General features: G+C 36.7%; 1 protein-coding gene across 5 annotated transcripts in view; it reads right to left on the bottom strand.

Moving 5' to 3' along the window:
• Positions 1 to 6,102: 6,102 nt before the first annotated feature.
• The window catches only part of LOC126825503 (oxysterol-binding protein-related protein 8), a 92,026-nt gene continuing 74,321 nt past the window's right edge, over positions 6,103 to 23,807 (bottom strand). For 3 of the 5 annotated variants that reach the window (XM_050555137.1, XM_050555140.2, XM_050555139.2), the window contains exons 11-22: positions 23,509 to 23,621; positions 22,627 to 22,708; positions 21,626 to 21,724; positions 20,483 to 20,579; positions 19,632 to 19,730; positions 19,118 to 19,215; positions 16,787 to 16,912; positions 15,466 to 15,566; positions 13,938 to 14,123; positions 12,997 to 13,250; positions 11,689 to 11,715; positions 6,103 to 6,959 (exon numbers count right to left, since the gene is read on the bottom strand). In XM_050555137.1, the coding sequence (XP_050411094.1) occupies positions 6,706 to 6,959; positions 11,689 to 11,715; positions 12,997 to 13,250; positions 13,938 to 14,123; positions 15,466 to 15,566; positions 16,787 to 16,912; positions 19,118 to 19,215; positions 19,632 to 19,730; positions 20,483 to 20,579; positions 21,626 to 21,724; positions 22,627 to 22,708; positions 23,509 to 23,621 (1,536 nt within the window). In that variant the 3' untranslated portion in view covers positions 6,103 to 6,705. Of the gene's footprint in view, positions 6,960 to 10,660; positions 10,686 to 11,688; positions 11,716 to 12,996; positions 13,251 to 13,937; positions 14,124 to 15,465; positions 15,567 to 16,786; positions 16,913 to 19,117; positions 19,216 to 19,631; positions 19,731 to 20,482; positions 20,580 to 21,625; positions 21,725 to 22,626; positions 22,709 to 23,508; positions 23,622 to 23,807 lie in introns of all 5 variants that reach the window. The other 2 variants (XM_050555141.2, XM_050555136.2) reach the window with 2 other exon arrangements.

The following is a 23,807-nucleotide window of genomic DNA, read 5'->3' as shown; positions in this document are numbered from 1 at the left end:
AGTATAAAACTATGAAAGAGAGAGAGAGAGAGAGAGAGAGAGAGAGAGAGATGTGGTTTAAGGTCCACTCAACACAAAATAGGTCATTTCGGGACTAACATATGGTTTAATTTTATTTCAATAATTCGCTTGCGCGTAGGGGTCTTTAGCAGTGGGAGGAAACCGGAGGACCCGGAGAAAATCCACGAGGTTGGACAGGTGACCCTACTCCTTGTCACGTACAACCGGGGATTCGAAACCACGCCAGTCGACTCAATGACAGACTTTATGATACAGCGCGCGCACACTAACCATTCAGCCATCCACCCCCCCTCACCTATGAAACGAAATATAGATCTGTATTTAAATCAGATTGGACTAACTGGGTATAAGAAATATAAATATGGTTTTGAAAAGGTGCAAATGGTGTTTTTAACATAATCTAAAAAAGATCTCTCGGCCATACATATATTAAATAGGTTTAATTCTGATCAACAAACATTTACATAATAAAACTGTATTTAATGATCACTTTGAGCTCTATAAATCCAATGTCAAAGGGTTAATTATTGAACTTGTTAAAATAATACAATAATGACGATATATGAGATTATTCAATTCTTAACTGTTCCTATAACTTGGGACTTAATGAAGCAATTTTAAAACAAAATATTTTAAGAATGCTACCCTTTAATTGGCCAAGTGTTAAACTTTGAGCTATGATTATTGTGCCCATCCAATAAACAATCGTTATTTGTTTTTTTTAAAAAATATTTTAATTTTTATTAAAATGGGGCATCGGAACTATTTTTAATAACTGACTATTAAATATATTAAATTGAGACAACATGCACATGCACATGCATGTAACATTTAATTGGTTAATAATATGAACATTTATACAACAGGACCATCTTGAATAATGACTGTGACAGAATTATATTAAATAAACTAGATTGAATAATGACTGAACTATATTGAATAATAGAACCATAGTGAATAATGACTATGAACTACATTGAATAATAGAACCATAGTGAATAATGACTATGAACTATATGGATAATAGAACCATATTCAATAATGACTATGAACTATATTGAATAACAGAACCATAGTGAATAATGACTGTGAACTATTGAATAATAGAACCATATTGAATAATGACTGTGAACTATGTTCAATAATATAACCACATTTAATGTCATGGGTTAATAATAGAACTACATGTATCTTGAATAATAGAACGATATTGAATGAATTTCTGTGTCACATGTAAATTCTTAAAGAACTATCGTGAGTTAATATTTGAATTCAATTTTACAATTTAGAGTGAAAATAATCTTACACCAGTTGGAACAAACATATTAAAGACGAAATATGCATGTTTAACATAAAAATTCTGGCAGTTATATATAACATCCTTTGTTTTCTAACTAATTTAATAAGTAGAGTTTTCATTGAGAAATTGTGGGAGAGAGTTAGAGAGGAATGGGGTTTAACGTCCACTGAACACAAACCAGGTCATTTCGGGACTAACACATGGTTTAATTTTATTTCAATAATTCGCTTGTGCGTAGGGATCTTTAGCAGTGGGAGGAAACCACAGGACCTGGGAATCAAAACCACCCCAGCTGACTCAATGACAGACCTTATGATACAATACACACATGCTAACCATCCGGTCATCCAACCCCCACCCCTCTTGTCTATTAGAAAAGAGACGAAAGGTTTCCAAGAATGAAATAATGTAAATATACCATGATGTATATATATAGTCTTAAAACAATAAAAATATCTTATAACAACCACTAAAGCTGATATGTTTTGACCTAAGGCAGAATATTATATGTACAAACAAATTCATCCGAGTCAATTCGTTCTATTCCGACAAACTAGGCCCAAAATTAATGACAAAAGTTTTAAGATCCATCTTAAAATGAAAATATACATTTCCCCTTAAAATAATTTCTTAATTAACTGAACTCTTCAATTGAAAAATTTAATTAATTTACAGAATGTGGGAACAAGCCTGATGAGTTTGAAATGAATGTCACTAGTCGTTTCATGTGAGAAATCTAAGACAGCTACTCACCACTCATAGATTTCTAATTTTATTTACATCAACATCTATGTTCTATGTGATAAATATTTAGAGAGAGAGAGAGAGAAATGGGGTTTAACGTCAACTCGACACAAACCAGGTCATTTTGGGACTAACACATGGTTTAATTTTATTTCAATAATTTGCTTGCGCGTAGGGGTCTTTAGCAGTGGGAGGAAACCGGGTGACCCAGAGAAAACACACGAGGTTGGACAGGCGACCCTACTCCTTGTCACAACCACGCCATTTGACTCAATAACAGACCGTGTGATACAGCGCGCACGTGCTAACCATTCGTCAATTTCCCTCACCCCACCCCTGACAAATATTTAAATGTTAAATATATGTGAAGTTTATTGAACACAAATCCGATAACTCAGCTGTTTATCTTTTGTAAAACAGGAATATATATATTTAAGCAAAAAATAATTATTTGTTTCTTTTTTTTTTTGTACAATTCCATTAATATATTAATTGGGTTATAATTTATATTTTACTTTCAGTTACTGGCCCTTAGTTGCATTTTTTGGACAATATCTTATTTTATTGTGGTTTAATCAAAGATTAACCCTTTAACCGTCAGACGTTCCATATCGACAAACGTTAATAAGGAGGCCATTTTGCAGGTCATGACCTATAAGTAAAAATGACAAAAAATGTTAAATATTGTATACCACTGAATAGAGGAATTCAAGATCTTTCCTAAAACATATACATTTGTGTGATTTATTATTAAATTTAAACATACATTATGCAAGAGCTAAATCTGCCTATTGCAGGTCTTTCTATAGGCCTGAAATTATTAATTAGACATTAATTAACTTATCCAGGCCATAATCAAATCTCGATGGCATCAGATTTCTCCGATATTAAATAGATTAGAACAGTTCAGTCATATTTTGAATTAAGGTAAAATGGAGGAGTGAGACTTATCTCGAACAACCAGTACGGAGGTTGAAATTATTGCACACGTCTTGTCAAACCTTCAAAGGCTAATATCTTCGCTGTCAATAGAGTAATTTGAATGAAATTTTCAAATTATTCATTTTACATTATCTATTTTCAAACTATTATAACACGAATGGCTAGCTCTTTATCTAAATCCTACATAATGTATCTTTAATCCCTTAACTGCGTAGGACGTTATATAACGTCCTGGACAACTGCCACTCACCGTGTGTAGGACGTAATATAACGTCCTGGAGGTATTTTCCCCAACCTATTCTTCGAACACAATCTTACCATGTGGAAGACGTATTATTACACCTGGTCGAGGAATCTAATTGAAGGTAGACAACTCTATTTACTGTTAGTTTTATTTTGGTTTAAGACCACTCAAATTTGTATTCAGGAAAAAATAGGCCCAAATATGACGTTTTTCGTCAAATTAATTACGCAATAGGGGGTAGTTAACGTCAAATTAATTACACAGTTAAGGGGTTATCGATATATTAACTATATGCTTTTCCTTGTCGAAACCTCAAAACTACCCGACGGATAAAATGAAATAAAATGAAATGGGGTTTAACGTCCTACTGTTCTGCCGACGGATAAAGGGTTAAGTGTAGTCAAATTGATTATTTAAAACTTAAATATCCAAGCTTGTATTGAAAGGGTTTAAAAAAGATTTACCGATTCAATTCTTACAATATTGTAGGTTACAAAAGATTAAAATTCACTCATATGACGATCGGTGGATTGAACATAAAAAAAATAATAAATGACTAGGTTTATTCTAGGAATTGACAACCAATCTGAAATGATTTTATTACAATGCTAGAGTCAGGGGTGTGTGGAGAGCTTGGGACTAGAGTTTTACGTCCACTTCCACCTAAGGGGATATCGTAAACAAGCTTCTATCATATATAAAGACAATAGATCTAACTTAAAAGCAGCTCTAGGACTAAAGTTGTCCAAAACACACCCTGCCGACCCCTTGTTTGTTTTCTTGGAACCCAATGTTACTCAACTGTTCGTTCTTTATAACGTATGTTCAATATAAGCCCTTTCTGAACAGCTGTGCCTTGCCCCATATTATTTCAACCACCCCTGGCTTTTAAAGACAACACTATGAGAACATAAAGTATTATACGGTTGTAAAAATGGCAGTATTATATGAGATAAAATTAAAATAAATCTTTCATATATTTAACACATGATTCTTTGAACTTTAACCTCGCTTGATCATTCAAAAATAAACAAAATCCAAGTCCAAATTAAGACATTAACATAAACATTAATTATAAAAATCAACTTTCTTTCAATGTCTGTTAATAAAATAGTTGTTAATTTGGAAGTAGTTTGTTAACTAATAAGATTGGCATTAAGAGTTATCTATGTTTCGTCCCAAAATCGAATTCTTTTAACAGAATAACCAATTTAACAATCATCAACAAGAAACTTTAATAGTTATTGCGGGTCGGGGCTACCTTTTTCCCTAGATGTTTAAATGGTGTTCCCTTAAATTGTCACCGTTAGGGTTATGTCCAAATTTATCCGTCCATGTTATTATCTAAAAAAGCTCATTCTTATAAATGTAATAATTCTTAAAGGCTGGAAATGAATATATTATTTTCTTTTAGAAATAATGTAATTGAGCAGCCATTATAAGGTAAGGGAGGTAACTACAATTAATTGAGTATATATTTAGGAGTTATCTCCCATGAACTGTCCATTAGTGACTATGTATGTAACAATATACTATAACTACATGTATCTACTACTAACAGTATATATAAACTGATCTGTGAGATCTTTAACAGTGGAAGCAAACATTAAACAAGTCACCAGTTTTCTTAAAGAGGAATTATGCAAGAGTTCATTCTGCCTGTTATAGAGCATTTTTCTGGTTTTAAATTTATCTAAATTATTATTTAGACATTTATTCAAATGACAAGCCCATAATCAACTCACTATATCATCGGGTGGCTTAGATATTGAGTGAATTAGATAGATAATGCCTGCCATATATTTGTTAAACTACAATATGGCGGTACTCAAGTTGACGGTCGATTGAATGACCGAAAAATCGATACTTTATTTATTATCATGGCAATGGTACTATTGAGAATATGAACTGTCAATTGGCAATCATTGAACACAATTTAGGCTATTTCTTGTCAAAACATTTATAACTTCTTTGAGAAAAAAGTAATCGGACTGAAATTTCAAACATGTTAATTTTACATTATCTATTTTCTGAGCGGCCAGCTCTTTATAAAAAAAAAATATTCTATAATGTATTTCTAATTTTAAAATATTTAAATGAAAGTCATAATTTGGATGTTATCTTGGAAGGAAAGAAAAAGAAAGCAAATCAAAGCAAGTTTCTATAGCATATAATCCTTGAATGGCATTTAGTGATTGAGCGCATTAAAAAATACAACACAATTTATATGGAATACAATCACTGGTTTATACACATATAGCACGACATACTTGATAACGATAAGAGAATACTTGTCGAAACGTCGCGCTATATGTGTATAAACAAGACTAGTGATTGTTTTCCATATAAATTGTGTTGTGTTTTTTTCTTTAGCTTATTTTCCTAACCTATTCTTTACACTTTTAAAAAATACTTTTTTATATTTTAACACAGTTAGCCTATATTTAATTAACTTTTCTTCTGTATTTACAAAAATAAATATCGTTTAACCAAAAAGGATTGAATTGTGTAAAAATAAATTGAACTGCTACATGTCTAGTTTTATTTTAAAGTGATCAATGAACGGGAATCACTATTATTTAACGTGAATGTGAACAATTTATAATGTCTTTATCAATAAAGGAATAGATATTTTACTAAACATGAAAGACGCTATACTTGGGGTTAAAACAAGCGAGTTTTCTTTAAGGGGTGAGGCTACATCGAAAAATGCTTTCTGAAATTCTAAAGCTATTGAATTGAAGATGGCACAAGTAGTTAGGAAATGTAATAAACAAGGCAAAACTAACATTAAAAATAAAGTTTTCCCTTGTTTATTACATTTCCTAACTACTAGTACTATTTTCAATTCAATAGCTTTAAAATTTCAGAAAAAAAATATTTCAGATAGCCTCCCCCCTTAAAAACGATCATAGACAAAATTATACTTCAACAATGTTCAAACAATGTTTCATTTTGCATACCAATGTGCAAATGGGTGAATCGCGGTATTTTTTGTCCTATCCTGACTACTATGCGGAACTACCCTTGTGAGAACCAGAGTTAGGGGTTTTATTTGGCCAAACTATCACTGCTCTACATAAAACAAAAGAGAATGTAGGCCTGCATTTGAAAGTTAGCAATCAGTGAAGGCACGCAGTCCCGAAAGCTATGAACAGTGCCGTGGTGATGAAGGGAAAATCATTATAGGGGACTTCAATTTAACTTTGATAGCGTTTATCGTGTTTTAGTAAAATATCTGATCGCGTTTAACAATGTCATAACTCTAAGTAATAAATAATAAATAGTATATCGTCTATTAAACTCTGTGAGCTTCGAAACACCTCCAATCACCATGGATACCATAATGGTTACTATAGAAACACGGTTGTCAAGGCAACACTATGTACATAACCACCACACAAAATAGTTCCTTTAAAAAAATATCACCTTGGTAACCGGAGAGAAATGCTATTTATTTCATTAACCACTGTAATACTATTTGAATTAACAGTATTGAAGCCAACATTATCCAGTCTCTTCCGAAGCCTGGTTGGTTATTATTGTTTTCATTGGCTTGTTGGAGGGTAAAGACTTGACGTTGGAGCGTTTTTAACGACCCATTGACCTCTTCCTGCATTTTCATCATTGGTTCAACTAACTTTTTATAACTGTCTTCGTTCAGACGTAATTTCCCGTTAGCTAAACTTGACTGGCGTAAAGCCGTTGCTGAAAAGGAAATGAAAACATAAATAAAAATTTTAAATTGAAGAAGCGTGAATTTAATAAAAGAAATGGGGTCAATATATGAAGATGGGTACACAGTGGCTAAGTGGGTAAGACGCTGGCTCGCTAGCCTGGGTGTCAGATGTTCGATACCTGCTGCATTGGCCGAAAAAGTCCATCACGATTTTCTGACGTGGTTTCCCCTTGTCAGTGGTGCAGGAATCAGGGCCTGACGAGGACAGTTGTCTAGTAAAAGTTGCATGTAAAAGATCCGTTGACATGGAATTCGATATAAGAGTAGGTCATAGTGCTGCTGCCCGGACAAAATTTCCCTCATAACACACTGTATGGTGTATGCCCGTCTTCATTAGCCCAGTTTAGGAGCAAAACAGTAGGACGTTAAACCCCATTTCATTTCATTTCATGTTTTGCCCAGACAGCGTCATTCTTCGCCTTATCTCCATTTGTCAACTATTCTTAATCAAATGAAATGAAATGGGGTTTAACATCCTACTGTTCTGCTGTGACTGGGGTATAATGAAGACGGGCACACGCCATACAGTGTGCTATGAGGGAAATTTTGCCCGGGCAGCGGCACTATGGCCTACTCTTATTTTGAATTCCAACTGCCAAGGGATCTTTTACGTGCACACCAATGTATACACGAGACCTCGGTTCTTCGTCCCATCTAAACGACTAGACAACTGTTCTTGTCAGGCCCTGATTCCTGCACCACTGACAAGGGGAAACCATGTCGGAAAATCCCGATGAACGCAAGTTTTCTTACATATGCTCGATAACATAGAAGTTATTCTTATTCGGGCCCTCTTTCGTGCACTTTTGACAAGGGGAAACCTCTTGACTACCAAACACCCCTAAATACAGCACAGCATGATCGACCCATGAAATATGCTAATTAGCTACTTTTTATAGGGCAATCACATAAGTAGTAGGAGTATTGGTCTTTTGAGATAGAACACAATATCAAAGGACGAAGATTCTATTCTAAAATATCCAGGAAAATCCCTCACGAACAGATGTTATATTTTTTAAAACAAAATTTTCACGTGATTAAAAAATAAATAACCGATAATCCTTTTTTTAAAAGAAAAAAAACCTTCCAAAATAGAAAAAAAAAATCACCCCAAAAATATATTCCTTTAATAAAAATGAAATATATCCAAAGATATACCCATCAGGGATATTGTGCACAAAAGGGAAAAAAATAAAGAAAAGACAAATACTGTAGTAGCATACAGTAACCATAAATATATATATAAATATATATACTGCAGTAGGCCTATTGTAAACATTGTAGATATATACTGCTATAGGCCTATAGCAAACATAACATATATACTGCAGTAGGCCTATAGTAAACATTACAGATATATACTGAAGTAGGCCTGACATATATATACTGCAGTAGGCCTGACAGATATATACTGCTGTAGACCTATGTAGTAAGAAACAAACAATCCAGTATGATAAAACAAGAAATTAATGTGAAATTAAGGAAAGAAATGGAGTTTAACGCATTATCAGTACAATATACAGGTCATGCTGAGACTAAGATATTGGATCCCCTAACTCACTAACCAACGATCTTCTAGAGTAGTTCCCCCCCCCACTTGTCAAACGTGCAGAAAGGACCGTCTATAGGGGTGCTCAATTGCTAGTCAAGAACTTCTCAAATTCATAGAATCGCAATCAAGTGAAGCGGAATTCAGTCCCGTCACAGTTCTGTCAGTCCCAACGACTGTGATGGTGAATCGTGACATAAATAAAGAGTAGAATCGTGACATAAATAAACACAACAAATATGTTTCAGTTGTAATGATTGGTTGAGATAAGCCCTTATGCATATCACACATGCATTGTAGCTCGGAATTCCCTTTTACAATCGATTGTAACTATTTTCGGGATTGGGAGAATTCAATTCCAGAACGTTTAATCAAGTATCCCTAGGTGTGTGGATGGGAAGAAAGACTAAAGACCCCTTGTCAGTTGGAACTTAAAGAAGAGTAGACAGAAAGTTCACTCCTAGCATACTTCATGGCTCATACCCCGTCCTCATACTTCATGGCCCATACCCCGTCCTCATACTTCATGGCCCATACCCCGTCCTCATACTTCATGGCTCATACCCTGTCCTCATACTTCATGGCCCATACCCCGTCCTCATACTTCATGGCCCATACCCCGTCCTCATACTCCATGGCCCATACCCCGTCCTCATACTTCATGGCTCATACCCCGTCCTCATACTTCATGGCCCATACCCCGTCCTCATACTTCATGGCCCATACCCCGTCCTCATACTTCATGGCTCATACCCTGTCCTCATACTTCATGGCCCATACCCCGTCCTCATACTTCATGGCCCATACCCCGTCCTCATACTCCATGGCTCATACCCCGTCCTCATACTTCATGGCTCATACCCCGTCCTCATACTTCATGGCCCATACCCCGTCCTCATACTTCATGGCCCATACCCCGTCCTCATACTTCATGGCTCATACCCTGTCCTCATACTTCATGGCTCATACCCCGTCCTCATACTTCATGGCCCATACCCCGTCCTCATACTCCATGGCTCATACCCCGTCCTCATACTTCATGGCTCATACCCCGTCCTCATACTTCATGGCCCATACCCCGTCCTCATACTTCATGGCCCATACCCCGTCCTCATACTTAATGGCCCATACCCATAATTCATGGCTCATATCCATACTTCATGGCTCATACCCATACTTCATGGCTCATACCCATACTTCATGGCTCATACCCCGTCCTCATACTTCATGGCTCATACCCACCCTCATACTTCATGGCCCGTCCTCATACTTCATGGCCCATACCCGTCCTCATACTTCATGGCCCATACCCCGTCCTCATACTTCATGGCTCATACCCGTCCTCATACTTCATGGCCCGTCCTCATACTTCATGGCCCATACCCACCCTCATACTTCATGGCCCGTCCTCATACTTCATGGCCCATACCCGTCCTCATACTTCATGGCTCATACCCGTCCTCATTTTACCCGTTTGTCAACAAAAGTAAAATGTTAAACCCCATTTCAATTCCATTTACTAGCAAGGGAGGCCTGTCTAGCTGTTCAGATGGGACAAAAAACAAAGGTCCTGAGTACACATATGTGCGCACGTAAAAGATCCCTTGGCAGTTGGAATTCGATATAGCAAAATTTCCCTCATAGCACACTGTACGGTATATGTTCGTCTTCTTTAGCCCAGTTCGAGCTGAACAGTAGGACGTTAAACTCCATTTCATTTCATTTCATTTCCAGTTATCACCATTATAAAAGAGAAATGTCCAATAAAATCAAATCGACTTCCAAAAGGTTAAATTTATTTCTTCTATCATTAATTTCTTGTTTTGCAGTAAAAAAAATAAAAATCTACGAAAAACAGAAACAAATGAAATACTAAACTAAATACAAGCTATAGGACTTTTCAGTTTGCTAGCCATCTTGTCAAGAAACGTTTTACTGTTAGAAAGATTTAATAAGACAAATTGACATTGAAAATAGCTCGATTATTTCCATAGCCACGAAGACATGCTTTTTTACCCATCATTCAATGGAATAAGAGAGCTTGGAAAATTTGAGTTCCAAAAAATGCCAATAAAAAGCACTATAAGGATTGGACATATTTCTTGCAAATAAAATTCATACCTATCTTTGTTAGTCAGCTATCAAACTGAAAATCATGCAGTTAAAATTATTACTAAACAAAATTATTATTAAGCTTAATGAAAACTGAAATTCATGTTATTAGTTAATCAATCGGATTAAAATACAGATCTACATTTCGTTTCGTTTTTTTTTTTTAATACTTTTGATGGCTTACACTACACGAAGATCTGACCGGTTGTACTGGAAGGTCGCGTCAGGGGTCGTACGAGCGACTTTTGACCTTATGATGTCAGACGTAGATTAATCAACCAGTGATGACGTTTCTAGTGATTTACCAACAGTTCCGTGCATTGCACAGACCGTTTCATTAGCTAATCTCTCGCTTCAACCAGAATGCCTGTAACATAACAGAGAGAGAGAGAGAGATGGGGTTTAACGTCCACTCGACACAAACTAGGTCATTTCGGGACTAACGCTTGCGCATAGCGGTCTTTAGCAGTGAGAGGAAACCGGAGGACCCGGAGAAAACCCACAAGGTTGGACAGGCGACCCTACTCCTTGTCACGTAAAACCGGGGATTCAAAACCCCGCCAGTTGACTCAATGACAGGCTTTATGATACAGCACGCACGTGCTAACCATTCGGCCATCAAACCCCCCCTCTGTAACATAACAACTCTTCCAGATCCTAGTGTAGTAAAGACAAGTAAAACGAAATTTTGAACTAAAAAAAAACGAAATGAATTTTAATCAGATTGTTAGTTAAGAAGAATTACAACCCCAGTAACAACAAGTGACTGACCAAACATTGGAACCTAAAAAATTTGATTAGAAAAACTTCAACTGAATACATTACTAGTGTGATGCCTGTATTTCAATAACTTAATTGTTTTTCAAACAGAAAGAAAGTGCAGAACCAATTAATTAACAAGCCCTCCAAATAACGTTCAAATAAACAATTGAATAGTCTCAACCCTAAGACACCAAATATGTGTTCATGCTTGAAATTGTTTCTAGAAATCAAATAATTGAATTTTTTGTGGTAGTCAACTAAACATTTATACTAACACACAGACGGTTGACCAAACAAATATTCTGAAAAAACAAATTTCAATCCCTCACTACAAAGATTCCCGTTGACTATCAAACCAATTTATGAAATTAATAGCTCTACATACAGAGATCTTTTCAAAACCAAAAATACTTTTTGGGGTTTTTGTACGATCAACGTGAACACAAGAAATAGGTTAAAATTAGCAGATGCTAGCGCAGTCTCTAAGCCTGAAAGTCTCAACAATGTAATCCAGGTATAACTTAATCTTGTGTATCTAGCTTTAATTTCTTTCACATAATTCGTATGTTTAAAAATTTGTAAAAATCATTTAAAACCTCTTTAATTTCTTTCACATTCATTCAATGTCAAATCAATAGGGTTGTTTATTTTTTTAACAGTGGTGGAGAAATTAAACGCTTGTAAATTAGACACTCATTATCAAAATTGAATGGTCAGCTTTAAACAGGACACAAGTATAAATTAGATGAAGATTGTTGATAAAAAAATGATTTTTACGAATTTTTAAACAAAGAATGAATGTTAAAGAAATTAGTGCTAAATACACAAGATTAAATGATACCCAAGTTACAGTGATTGTTTCCCCACATTAAGCCTACAAGTGTCTGGACATCTACTCAATTGTTTCCGCCAGGTTAAGCCTAGAAGTATCTGAACATCTACTCCTAGATTAAAGCCAGACTCCGTTGTTTCCCCATGTTAAGCCTAGAAATGTCTGAACATCTACTCCTAGATTAAAGCCAGACTCCGTTGTTTGCCAAGATTAAGTCAATAAGTGCCTGGATATCTACTCCTAGAGTTTAAGCCAAGCACAGATATGTTATTATAAGCAGGTTATAGTATAAAATAACATCAACCTATGATTGTCTAATAAAATCTATCCTGGCCTTTTCCTGTTGTAGTATTTGACTATTGAGCCAACTTTTATGGAGAGAGAGAGAGAGAGAGAGAGAGAGAGAGAGAGAGAGTTTAATGTCCACTTGACACAAACTAGGTCATTTTAGGACTAATATATGGTTCAATTTTATTTCAATAATTCACTTTCACGTAGGAGTCTTTAGCAGTAGGAGGAAACCGGAGGACCCGGAGAAAACCTACGAGGTTGGACAGGCGACCCCACTCCTTTTCTCCTACAACCAGGGAATCAAAACCACACCAGTTGACTCAATGACAGATCTTATGATACAACGCATGCGCTAACCAATTGGCCATCAAACCCCTCAACAGAGGAAAAAGGCCACGATGTATAAAAGAAGACTCCATTCATATTTAATTCCCAGTTTAAATGCCACATAAAAACTTACTTGCTGTTTCTGACGAATCACTGTCATGAATTAATTCTGGATCGGGAGTCGAACTTCCACTTTCTTTCCGAACTTTCCCGGTACATCTTTGCGATCGTGCCAAAGCTACGTTACGAAAAACTTTTTTTTTCTCCTGTTCCTGACTAGTTATACTCATGGTTCGTACGACGGGTGTTTTATGTCGAGTGTGCGTTTGGATGACAAATTCTTGTTCATATTGTAGCAGATCATTGATTGGATCCCAGGGTCGTAAACTGAAAGTAGAAATAAAATAGTGTTTAACGTCCTACTGTTCTGCACCAAATGGTCTAATGAAGACGAGCATACATTACCATTAGTCATTGACATACTTAGCTATGAGAGGGAGAGAGATGGGGTTTAATGTCCACTCGACACAAACTAAGTCATTTCTAGACAAATATGGTTCATTTTTTTTTTTTCAATAATTCGCTTGTGCGTAAGAGTCTTAAGCAGTGGAAGGAAACCGGAGGACCCAGAGAAAACCCAAGAGGTTGGACATGTGACCCCACTCCTTGTCATGTACATCCAGAGAATCGAAACCACACCAGTTGACTCAATGACAGACCTTATGATACAGCACGCACGCTCTAACCATTCGGCCCTCTATCCCCCTACTTTGCTATGGTCATACAAACCATTAGTCATATATCCCTCAAGTATTTTAACAGATTGAAACTTGAGAGTAGCAAATTACGCAAGACACTTCAAAGGGGGATTACTAAAATCTACATTTTGTGTGGTACAACTAACAGAAGTTTTTCCACTGATTATAAATACCCACTTACTTCACGTGCACACGCTAACCATTCGGCCTCCCCCACCCCCACACTCCCCGACACTTCGAAGGGAGATTACAAAAATCTACATTTTTTGCGGTACAACTGACGGATTTTTTCACATTATTTTAAATACCCACTTACTCCACATATTTATACAACCAATCACCAGTCAATAAATCTCTTTCAAAATATTTCGGAACCCATTCCATCATCTTGGCCTTCCTTTCCCGAGCCTCGTAACGCTGTTTTTCTTCCAGTAAATGTTTTTCATCGGTTGCTCCGTGCATATCACAATTACTAATGGCCTCTGACACACGCCGCCATAACCTGAAAAACAAATTTATTTATTTTAATCAGTGTGACTAGTTATTGAGAGAGAGAGAAAGAGAGAGAGAGAGAGAGAGAGAGAGAGAGAGAGAGAAAGAGATTTAACACTCACTTGAGTTTGTTTCAGTAATTCACTTGAGCTTAGGGGTCTTAGCAGTGGGACCTTAAGTGAGAGAGAGAGAGAAATGGGGTTTAACGTCCACTCGACACCACTAGGTCATTTCGGGACTAACATATGGTTTAATTTTATTTCAATAATTCGCTTGCGCATAGCGGTCTTTAGCAGTGAGAGGAAACCGGAGGACCCGGAGAAAACCCACAAGGTTGGACAGGCGACCCTACTCCTTGTCACGTACAACCGGGGATCCGAAACCACGCCAGTCGACTCAATGACAGACTTTATGATACAGCGCGCGCACGCTAACCATTCAGCCATCCAACCCCCCTGGGACCTTAAGAAAAACTATGAAGTAGGACAGATGACCCTACTCCTTGTCACATACAAGCAGGAAATCATGCTACTTGACCCAATGGCAGCAAATGTTTAACCATTTGTTCCCCCCCCCCCCCCCCCAGGCTGTTCAGAAAAATGAAATGGTGTTTAATGTCCTACTGTTCTGCTCTGACTTGGCTAATGAGGATGGGGGCTGTTAGAAACTTTCATCATTTGGCTCAATTGAATATGGTTCGCTTGCATATACGGAGATTCCGGAGAAAACCCATGACGTCGGACAGGTGACCCTACTCCTTGTCCTTGTTGACTCGATGACAGACCTTATGACACCATGCGCTAACCATTCGGCCATCCAACCCCCGATGTTGATCGATCAATACACTCCAGTCGTATTTACAACTCCATGCAAACTGTTTGTGTGTGTGTGGGTGGGTGTGTGGGGTTGTAATTCAAATGAGACTATATACAAAGTCTCACAACTGGTCGTTATATCAAAGGGGCATTATGGGAGATTAGATAAAGAGCTGATGGTTCTCGCTATGGTAGTTAAGAAATAGATAACGTAAAGAGAATATGCTGCAAATTTCAATCAAATTGCTCCACTCTGAAATGATATCTTAGCGATTGAATTTTAGGCCTAGTCTCCATCATCATTATTAAAGTCGGTACAATAAATCTGATTCAAATCCAGTAAATATCGCAGGCTAGCGATGCCATCGAGAGTTGATTATGGCCTGGATAAGTTAATTGATGTCTAATTAATAATTTAGAAAACATTTCAGGCCTAAATAAAGACCTGCAATAGGCAGTTTTAGCTTCTGTATAATATATGTTTAATGACCTCATCCCTAAGTTTTGATGGTTGTATATATGTAAGTATATATTTACCTCTCTGATTCAAATGGTTCCTGTATTTCTAACGGAACTGTGTATCGTTTTAACCGGGCTGCCTTCACTTCCTTATTTACAACAAAAAATGGCGAACTTTCCTGTAAAATAAACAACATCCATTTGACACAAGCTAGATCATTTCGGGACTAACATACGGATCAATTTTATTTCAATATTTCGCTTGCGTGCTAGTGTCTTTAGCAGCGGGAGGAAACCAGAGGACCCGGAGAAAACCCATGAGGTTGGACAGGCGACCCTTCTCCTTGTCACATACAAACGGGGATTCGAAACCGCGGCAGTTGGTTCAACAATCTGATTATAATACAGATCTATATTTCGTTTCATTTTTTTATACTTTCGATGGCCTACACTACATGAAGATCTGACAAGTTGTAGCGATAGGTCACGTCAGGGGTCAAAAGACCGACTTATGACCCTATGATGTCAGACATTTGATTGACCAATCAGCATTGATGTTACTAGTGGATTACCCACAGTTCCGTGCAAAACACGCCTTAAGCTCGCCTTGACAGACCGTTTCATTGGCTCATCCCTGACACCATTCAGAACACGAGTTAAATAACAAGTCTTACAGATCCAAGTGTAGTAAAGACAAGTAAAACGAAATTTTGAACTATAAAAACGAAACGAAATAGGATCTGTGTTTTAACCAGATTGTTGGCTCAATGACAGAGACCTTAAAATGAGTTAACAATTCGGCCACCTCCTCACCTTTGCGCGTAACTAGACCCGGCTCCTTGCTAGATCCTTCGTTGTCAATTTGATCAATCACCACTGATGAAGATTTTGTTATTTCGGGGTAGAATAAGAATGAAAATGGTGGTTTGTGTTGGTTTATACACTTTGCCTCACATCCTCATTGAATTGTTTTGAAGGTCGTGACAAGAAATATAGCTTCAATTCAAACCCGCCTTATCAATTTGATCCATGACCAGAGAGAAGAGAAGAGAAGAGAGAGAGAGAAAGAGAGAGAGAGAGAGAGAGAGAGAGAAATGGGGTTTAACGTCCACTCGACACAAACTAGGTCATTTCGGGACTAACATATGGTTTAATTTTATTTCAATAATTCGCTTGCACGTAGGGGTCTTTAGCAGTGGGAGGAAACTTGAGGCCCCGGAGAAAACCCACGAGGTTTGACAGGCGACCCTACTCCTTGTCACGTACAACCGGGGATTCGAAACCACGCCAGTTCACCCAATGACAGGCCTTATGATACAGCACGCATGTGCTAACCATTCGACCATCCAACCCCCCTTGACCAGAGAGAAGTGAAAGAGTTATTAAAGTTTAAACTTACCCCCGTCATTTTATCTTTTATATATATTTCTTGATCCCAGTGACCATCTATACTACATAATGTATCTGTTCCTACTTTTATTTTACCACTTACTTTATTACTAGCTTCACCACTTCCTAAAAACGGCTAAAATATACAAAATATACAGTTCACAGATAGATACAAAATATGCAGTTCACAGATAGATACAAAATATACAGTTCACAGATAGATACAAAATATACAGTTCACAGATAGATACAAAATATACAGAGATTAGTTACAATACAGAAAGAGAGAAATAGAGTTTAACGTCCACTTGACACAAACTAGGTCATTTTGGGACTAACACATGGTTCAATTTTATTTCAATAATTCGCTTGCACGTAGGGGTTTTAGCAGTGGGAGGAAACCGGAGGACCCGGAGAAAACCTACTAGGTTGGATAGTTACAATATACATAGTATAGTAGACTGTATATACAGAGATCAGATACAATGTACATCACTCTACAGTCGACTGAATTCAGAGATAGATACACAATATAGTCAACTTTATACAGAATATACACTATTTATATAATATACACTGGTTTCAGCCAGTGGGGGGTACACGTACCCCCCTTTGCTTGAAGAAGGGGGGTATGCACCCCCCTTCAGTCAGCTGATTAATGTTTTCAAAAACTGTGTTTTGTGTAAGAAAATGAGTGTTTAAATGATCTGTAACTAAAGAAATTATCATATTACATGGTTTGTTCAAGTTATTTAATTCAAGGTATCCATTAGGAGCTTTTACAGGTTTCCCTTTTGACGTCATTTTCGGTCATGTACAGGCACTGACCTTATTAGTAGACTGAAATCCACAGGCCATTGTGTGTTTTTTTGGTGAAAATTCCGTCTTACAGTAAGCTTGTTTAACATAAAATGGAACCGATCGCCATTTCTATATATGTGTAAGGTTTACCGACTGATGCCAGAAATGATATTTACAAAAACATTGATGTAGAAAAGATATGGCAAGTTTACCAGACCCGTAATGGCCATATGCAATTGAGAAAACAAGTGGATGACTGATCTGTGCTCATGGCCCGAATTAGAATTTGGTCAAGTTTATTACGCATTTTACGACCATTTTACGACCAATCAGATGTTATCTATTAATTACAGGACTATTAACACAAAAGATTTAAATGGTCTATCCTATTTACATTCAACTGCCGACTGGACAATACGTGCGAGGTTGATGATATATCGTCTGCTTTTGCGCTACATGCTATACTCTGAAAAAAGCACGGTACTATGTTGGTCCTTGCGGCTATTGACTTAAAAATAATTTCAGCTAACAGTACTATAAATAGTATGCAATATGCAAATTTAATTGTTTATGCGTGCTGTTAGCCAATAGCTACTGTATATTTCCCCGCGTTTAGACGGCTCTAACCAATGATAAAATAGTTGTTTGATGCACAGAGTAAAACTTCGGCCATTTTTATAAAATTTCCCCTTGATGGAATATGAATAACGGAAAGAATAAAACGATGATCAAATTGAATCTGTGAATATTTTTTAAAACCTTTTTTTCTTATGTAACCACATAAATTGTCTTGACAGTCAGTTTATCTCCACTGTCGCAAGAAAGAAGAACGATACATTTGTGTCCATTTTATCAATTTCTAATTCAGTATTTGGTTCAGAGAACAACTATTGAATTTGAATATATAACTGGACTCGGTGCATTCTATACAGAATTATTTTTACGGCGTGATTATTATTTGTTCTTTTTTTGTTTAAATGTGCTACGGGACGGGACGGCAAAACGGCCATCATTAATTACTCGGCTATATAAAATAGCCGAATGAGCATGCGCAGTCTGCCAGATGACTGCGTGTAAACAAAACATACATCGCTATGGTAGAATCGGCAATAAATATCTGAACAATCGTGCTTAAATAAGTGAACTTTATTGGAGAATGACATGGGAATTATACATTAAACAGCTACTTGTGGGTCCGTCATGCCGAATTTGAGGTGTTTTCCTCCTGAAACGATGGAATTAGGTCGGTGAATTTTCTTCACCGAGATGCTTGGAAAACGGATTTACACCGTTCGCGGAGAATTTTTTTTCTGGTAGTAGCCTCGCGCCGTAGGCACTTATGGCGATCCAATAATTTTTACCCCCCTTCCAGTTTTTTTCTGGCGGAAACCCTGACTGTATAGTAGATTATATACAGAAAGAAAGACTGTATCCAAAACACGAGAGAGAGATATCCATAGTCTTAAGTGAAATGATCGGTTAACAAAGCCCAGGACATTTGAAAGGAAAATAGTTTCTATTTCAGCTGGTTGAGAATTACCTTCAGTTTAAATTCGAGATCACATCTGTAACCAGTTTTAGGACAATTGATGGTGATTTTCCCTCCCATCTCCATGGTTAATGTTCCGATCAGAATACCTATAATAACAACAAACATGTGCAGAGGCGTGCAAACAGGGGAGGGGGGAGGGGGCAGAGGCATCCATTTCTGGGAGGGAAATTTTAAAAAAAAGAAAAAAAAATTAATTTGAAATTATTGCTGTAACACAAACCAGGTTATTTCGAGATTAACATATGGTTCAATTTTATTTCAACTAACATATGGTTCAATTTTATTTCAATAATTTGCTTGTGCGTATAGGTCTTTAGCAGATAACTCTGCTCCTTGTCACATACAACCGGGGAATCGAAACCAAACCAGTTGACTCAATGACAGACTTTATGATACAATGTGTACACGCTAACCATTCAGCCATCCAACCCCCCACAATATATACAATTTGTCTGTATGCCCCAAAATGTAATTATACTATAATTCTATAAATTTAACCTACCTTTACAATGTGCGTATGGCATGGTTATAAAATAATCTTCACCACGTTTCAAAAACGTAAGTTTGGCAGTTCCATCTAATATTGCTGATATAGAGTTACCTACAAGTAAATATACAATTTATATAATGGTTGCCAGGTTACAAAACCAGATTCTAAGATGGGTTGCCAGGCTACAAAACCAGCTTATACAATGGGTTTCAAGGCTACAAAAATTAGCGTATATAATGGGTTGCCGGACTATAAAACCAGCTAATGTAATGAGTTGCTAGGCTACGAAACCAGCTTATATGATGGGTTGGTTGGCAATGTTCTATCAGTCCTGATATCTCAGATAGTAGTGGGAGTAGAATAGTAGGGGTCTTTAGCAGCGGGAGGAAACCGGAGAAAACCCTACTTGTCACGTACAACCAGTGAATTGAAACCACAACACTTGACTCAATGACAGATCAAGTGATTTAATGCGCATGTGTTTGTTTAACCATTCGACCAGCCAACCCCCTACGGGAATTGAACCTATATAACAAGTGTTTTGGTGAGACTAACGATCTGTCGTATAATACTGTAATTTAGATGGTTTACCGTATTGAACATATATAACAAGTGTTTTGAGAGACTAACGATTGTAGAATTTCTTTCGGGCGAGGCTTCAGCAGCCAGGTTGGGATCGAAAAACACAGAAAACTTGAACAACTGACTTCCATTTCTATTATTCAAAACTCACAACATTATTACAGGCGCAATTCATATCTGGACAATGACTTTCGATTACCAGGTCTCTAAATATAATCCGACCCGAATATCTCACAATAAGCCGTCGTGGATTACTGTAATTTAGAAGAAAGGTGTCTTACCGTAGAATTTGGATTTAGCTAAAATACTTCCACTTATACTAAAACCATCACGACGATTAGATATATGAAATGCTGACACTGGGGGATGATGGGAGATCTGAAAGGAAAAAAAAAATAATTGACTGATTTTCTAAAAATCTTATGTCGAATTCCAAATGTTCCGAGTTCTTTTCCATACACCCCATAAAGTATACAGAGAGAGAGAGAGAGAGAGATTAGGGGGAGGCAAGGGTCGACAAATGTCAATTTTGACTCAAATTATCGATTTTTTATATTTGCATATTTGTGATGTTCATTCATTTTTATTTCACTTGTAATTAAAGAAAATACATATAAAGTGGTTTATGATAGAAAAAATGCACTTTTGAACACTCTTGCAATTCAAATTTTGCTGTTTTACCTCTTTATGTCTTAATTTCTCAAAAAGTAAAATATCAACAGTCGACAAACTTACAAAAAATCGTTCTTGAAAAGTTTACAACAGATATGTCTGAAACTTACACACATACTTAAGTAATGATAGTTCCATGCAAATAAGGATTTTCAGTACTCTAAATGAATTTTTAGTGTAGTAAATTGGCATTTGAAATCTCTCATTGAAAACAACATTTTTCAAAATTTTTTGTTTTGTTGAATAGAATGACATGTAAGGACACAATAACAACACCATATTGATAATTGCACAGAGAAATGTCCTAGGAACATTTTAAAAAAAGTTCCAGGCTTCTACCTTTGATACTTTCAGAGAACGATTTTTTTTAAGCAGTGAAAATGATTTTTTTTGTTTCCATGGTAACCAGTAAAGCAGATTCCCCCAAAACTGCCGATTAGCCTATTTTGTCGATGTGAACAATTCCTGAAAATTTCAAGTTGATAGCATTATTAGAAGCCAGTTATTTTAAAATTCATATTTGTCGAGCAGTGCCTCCCCTTAATGTCCACTTGACACTGTCTTGGTCATTATGCGATTAACATATAGTTTAATTTTATTTCAATAATTCGCTTGTGCACAGGGTGGTATTAAGCAGTGGGAAGAAACTAAAGGACCTGCAGGAAAACCCACAAGGTTGGACAGGCGATTGAGCACTGTTTAATTTCATTATGAAATTTGTATTTTTTGCAATATTTGAATAGATTGTTTACCTGTTCTGCTATATAAAATGTACGACTGTTTGTTTTTGGATGCCGCCAGTAACAACGAAACGTTTCTCCTATTATAGGGTTGTAGGGTTTCTTTAATCCCTGGAAAAATAACAAAATACTATTAGTACCTTATTATAATATCCGAGGAGGAGAGCAATTCTGGAAAATAAACAAGAAACATGAACTGACTGTAGGGTCATTCCAAGTCAAGTGGACCAAATTTTGAAACATGACCTCCTCCAAAAATATATGTTACAGTACATGGCCTTAAGCTAAGACATCCAAAATTATACCTCTCTAGGTCTAAAACTCGCTGAGATATGGCAATTTGAAATTTGGGTGCTATATACAATAACGTATATTTTTCTATTATTTTTTGGGAGGGGGTGATGTTCCTACCATTGGTCCAGTTGATATGGAATGACCCTGTAACAAACATGGCTTGCCATGCAACGAAACATAAGACAAGATCCAACTCCAAAAAAATAGGTTGCAAGGCAACAAGAACCAACAGAATAATCATATGTTGCCAGACAACGAAAATATAATACTTAAACCAAACGTAATAAAAAAATTCTTTGTTGTTGCTTGTATTAATTAGCTTACATTTGGAGTAAAATCGTGGAAAGCCAAAGATTCATGACCAAGCTAGTAAATCGGTACAAATAGCAAATGGCACCAACCAGTATTTGTCGAGAACAGGACAGTGAATCTAGCTACTCTTATGACCAACTTGAATTTATATTTTACTACCTGTTGCTAGTCTGTGCATGTACTACTTTTCGGAATACATGTACAACTTTTTGGAATACATCTACCATGCTATTTTTCGGAATACATCTACCGTGCTATTTTTCGGAATACATGTACTACTTTTCGAAATACCTGTACTACTTTCCGAACACATGTTACCACTGTGTCCAGTTTCTTTAGACAGATAAAAAGTAAAGTGGCCAACGCAAGACAAATGGACAATGTTTGTTAGAAATTATTATTGTTACCTTTGGTTTTTTATAGAAACCTGCTAAATACCATTGTACGACTGACTTCATTCTAGTAAACGGGTCCTCCTGTAGTACGGCTCTACAAATATATCAAACATATATCATATCACAGAACAATTCTATCACAGCTAGCAGGTATCAAATAACTACTCACCCACAAGTCATCAAGTACTCCAATAAATGTAGAGAGATGGAGACAGAGAGAGAGACAGACAGAGAGAGAGAGAGATGATTCATTTTATTTCATTTATTAGGCGTAGGGGTCTTGAGCGTGGGAAGAAACCGGAGGACCCGGAGGAAACCCACGAGGTTGGAAAAATGTACAGAGACTAGGTCATTTCGGGACTAACATATGGTTAAATTTTATTTCAATAATTCACTTGCACGTAGGGGTCTTTAGTATTTGAAGGAAACCGGAGGACCCGGAGAAAACCCACGAGATTGGACAGGCTTGTCGCGTACAACTTAGAATTGAAACCACCCACGCCATTTGACTTAGCAGTCTTTAGCAGTGGGAGAAAACCGAAGGACCCGGAGAAAACCCAAGAGGTTGGACAGGCTTGTCTCATACAACTTGAAATCGAAACCACCCACACCAGAGTTGACTCAATGACAGACCGTATGACACAGCGCACACGTACCAACCATTCGGCCATCCAACCCCTCAGGCCTAAAGAAAGACCTGCAATAGGCAGATTTAGCTCTTGCATAATGAATGTTTAAACTTCAGAACAAATTCGATCTTGATATTTTATTTCTCCATCTTGCAAAATATTCAAATCTACTAAATATCACAGGCTTACGATGGCATCATTGAAGAGTTGATTATGGTCTCGGATTTAGCTCATACTGATTTTGTAATTGGTATATATAACTTACTCCGATAACATATCAGCATGATAATAATAATCTGTTAATTTATCAAGAAAAGATCGTGGTTCTAAAATAAACGTTGGTAAAACCACTTTAGAAAGATCCATACCAGGACGAACCTAGAAAACACAAAACAATAAAAATCTTATATACTTTACAATAGAAAAACCTAGAAAAACTTAGGAAACATAAAACATTAAAATCTGGGCCCTTATTCACGAAAACTTAAACTAAGATACAATCGAAATTTTAAGAAATACTGCAATTCAATTGGCTGACCAGTAAAATCAATTTGCATATATCCA

This window comes from Patella vulgata, chromosome 6 (assembly GCF_932274485.2).
Source record: "Patella vulgata chromosome 6, xgPatVulg1.2, whole genome shotgun sequence".
Classification (NCBI taxonomy): Eukaryota; Metazoa; Mollusca; class Gastropoda; family Patellidae; genus Patella; species Patella vulgata.
Note: the sequence above shows the minus strand (reverse complement) of the source record. Positions and strands in the feature narration are given on the sequence as shown.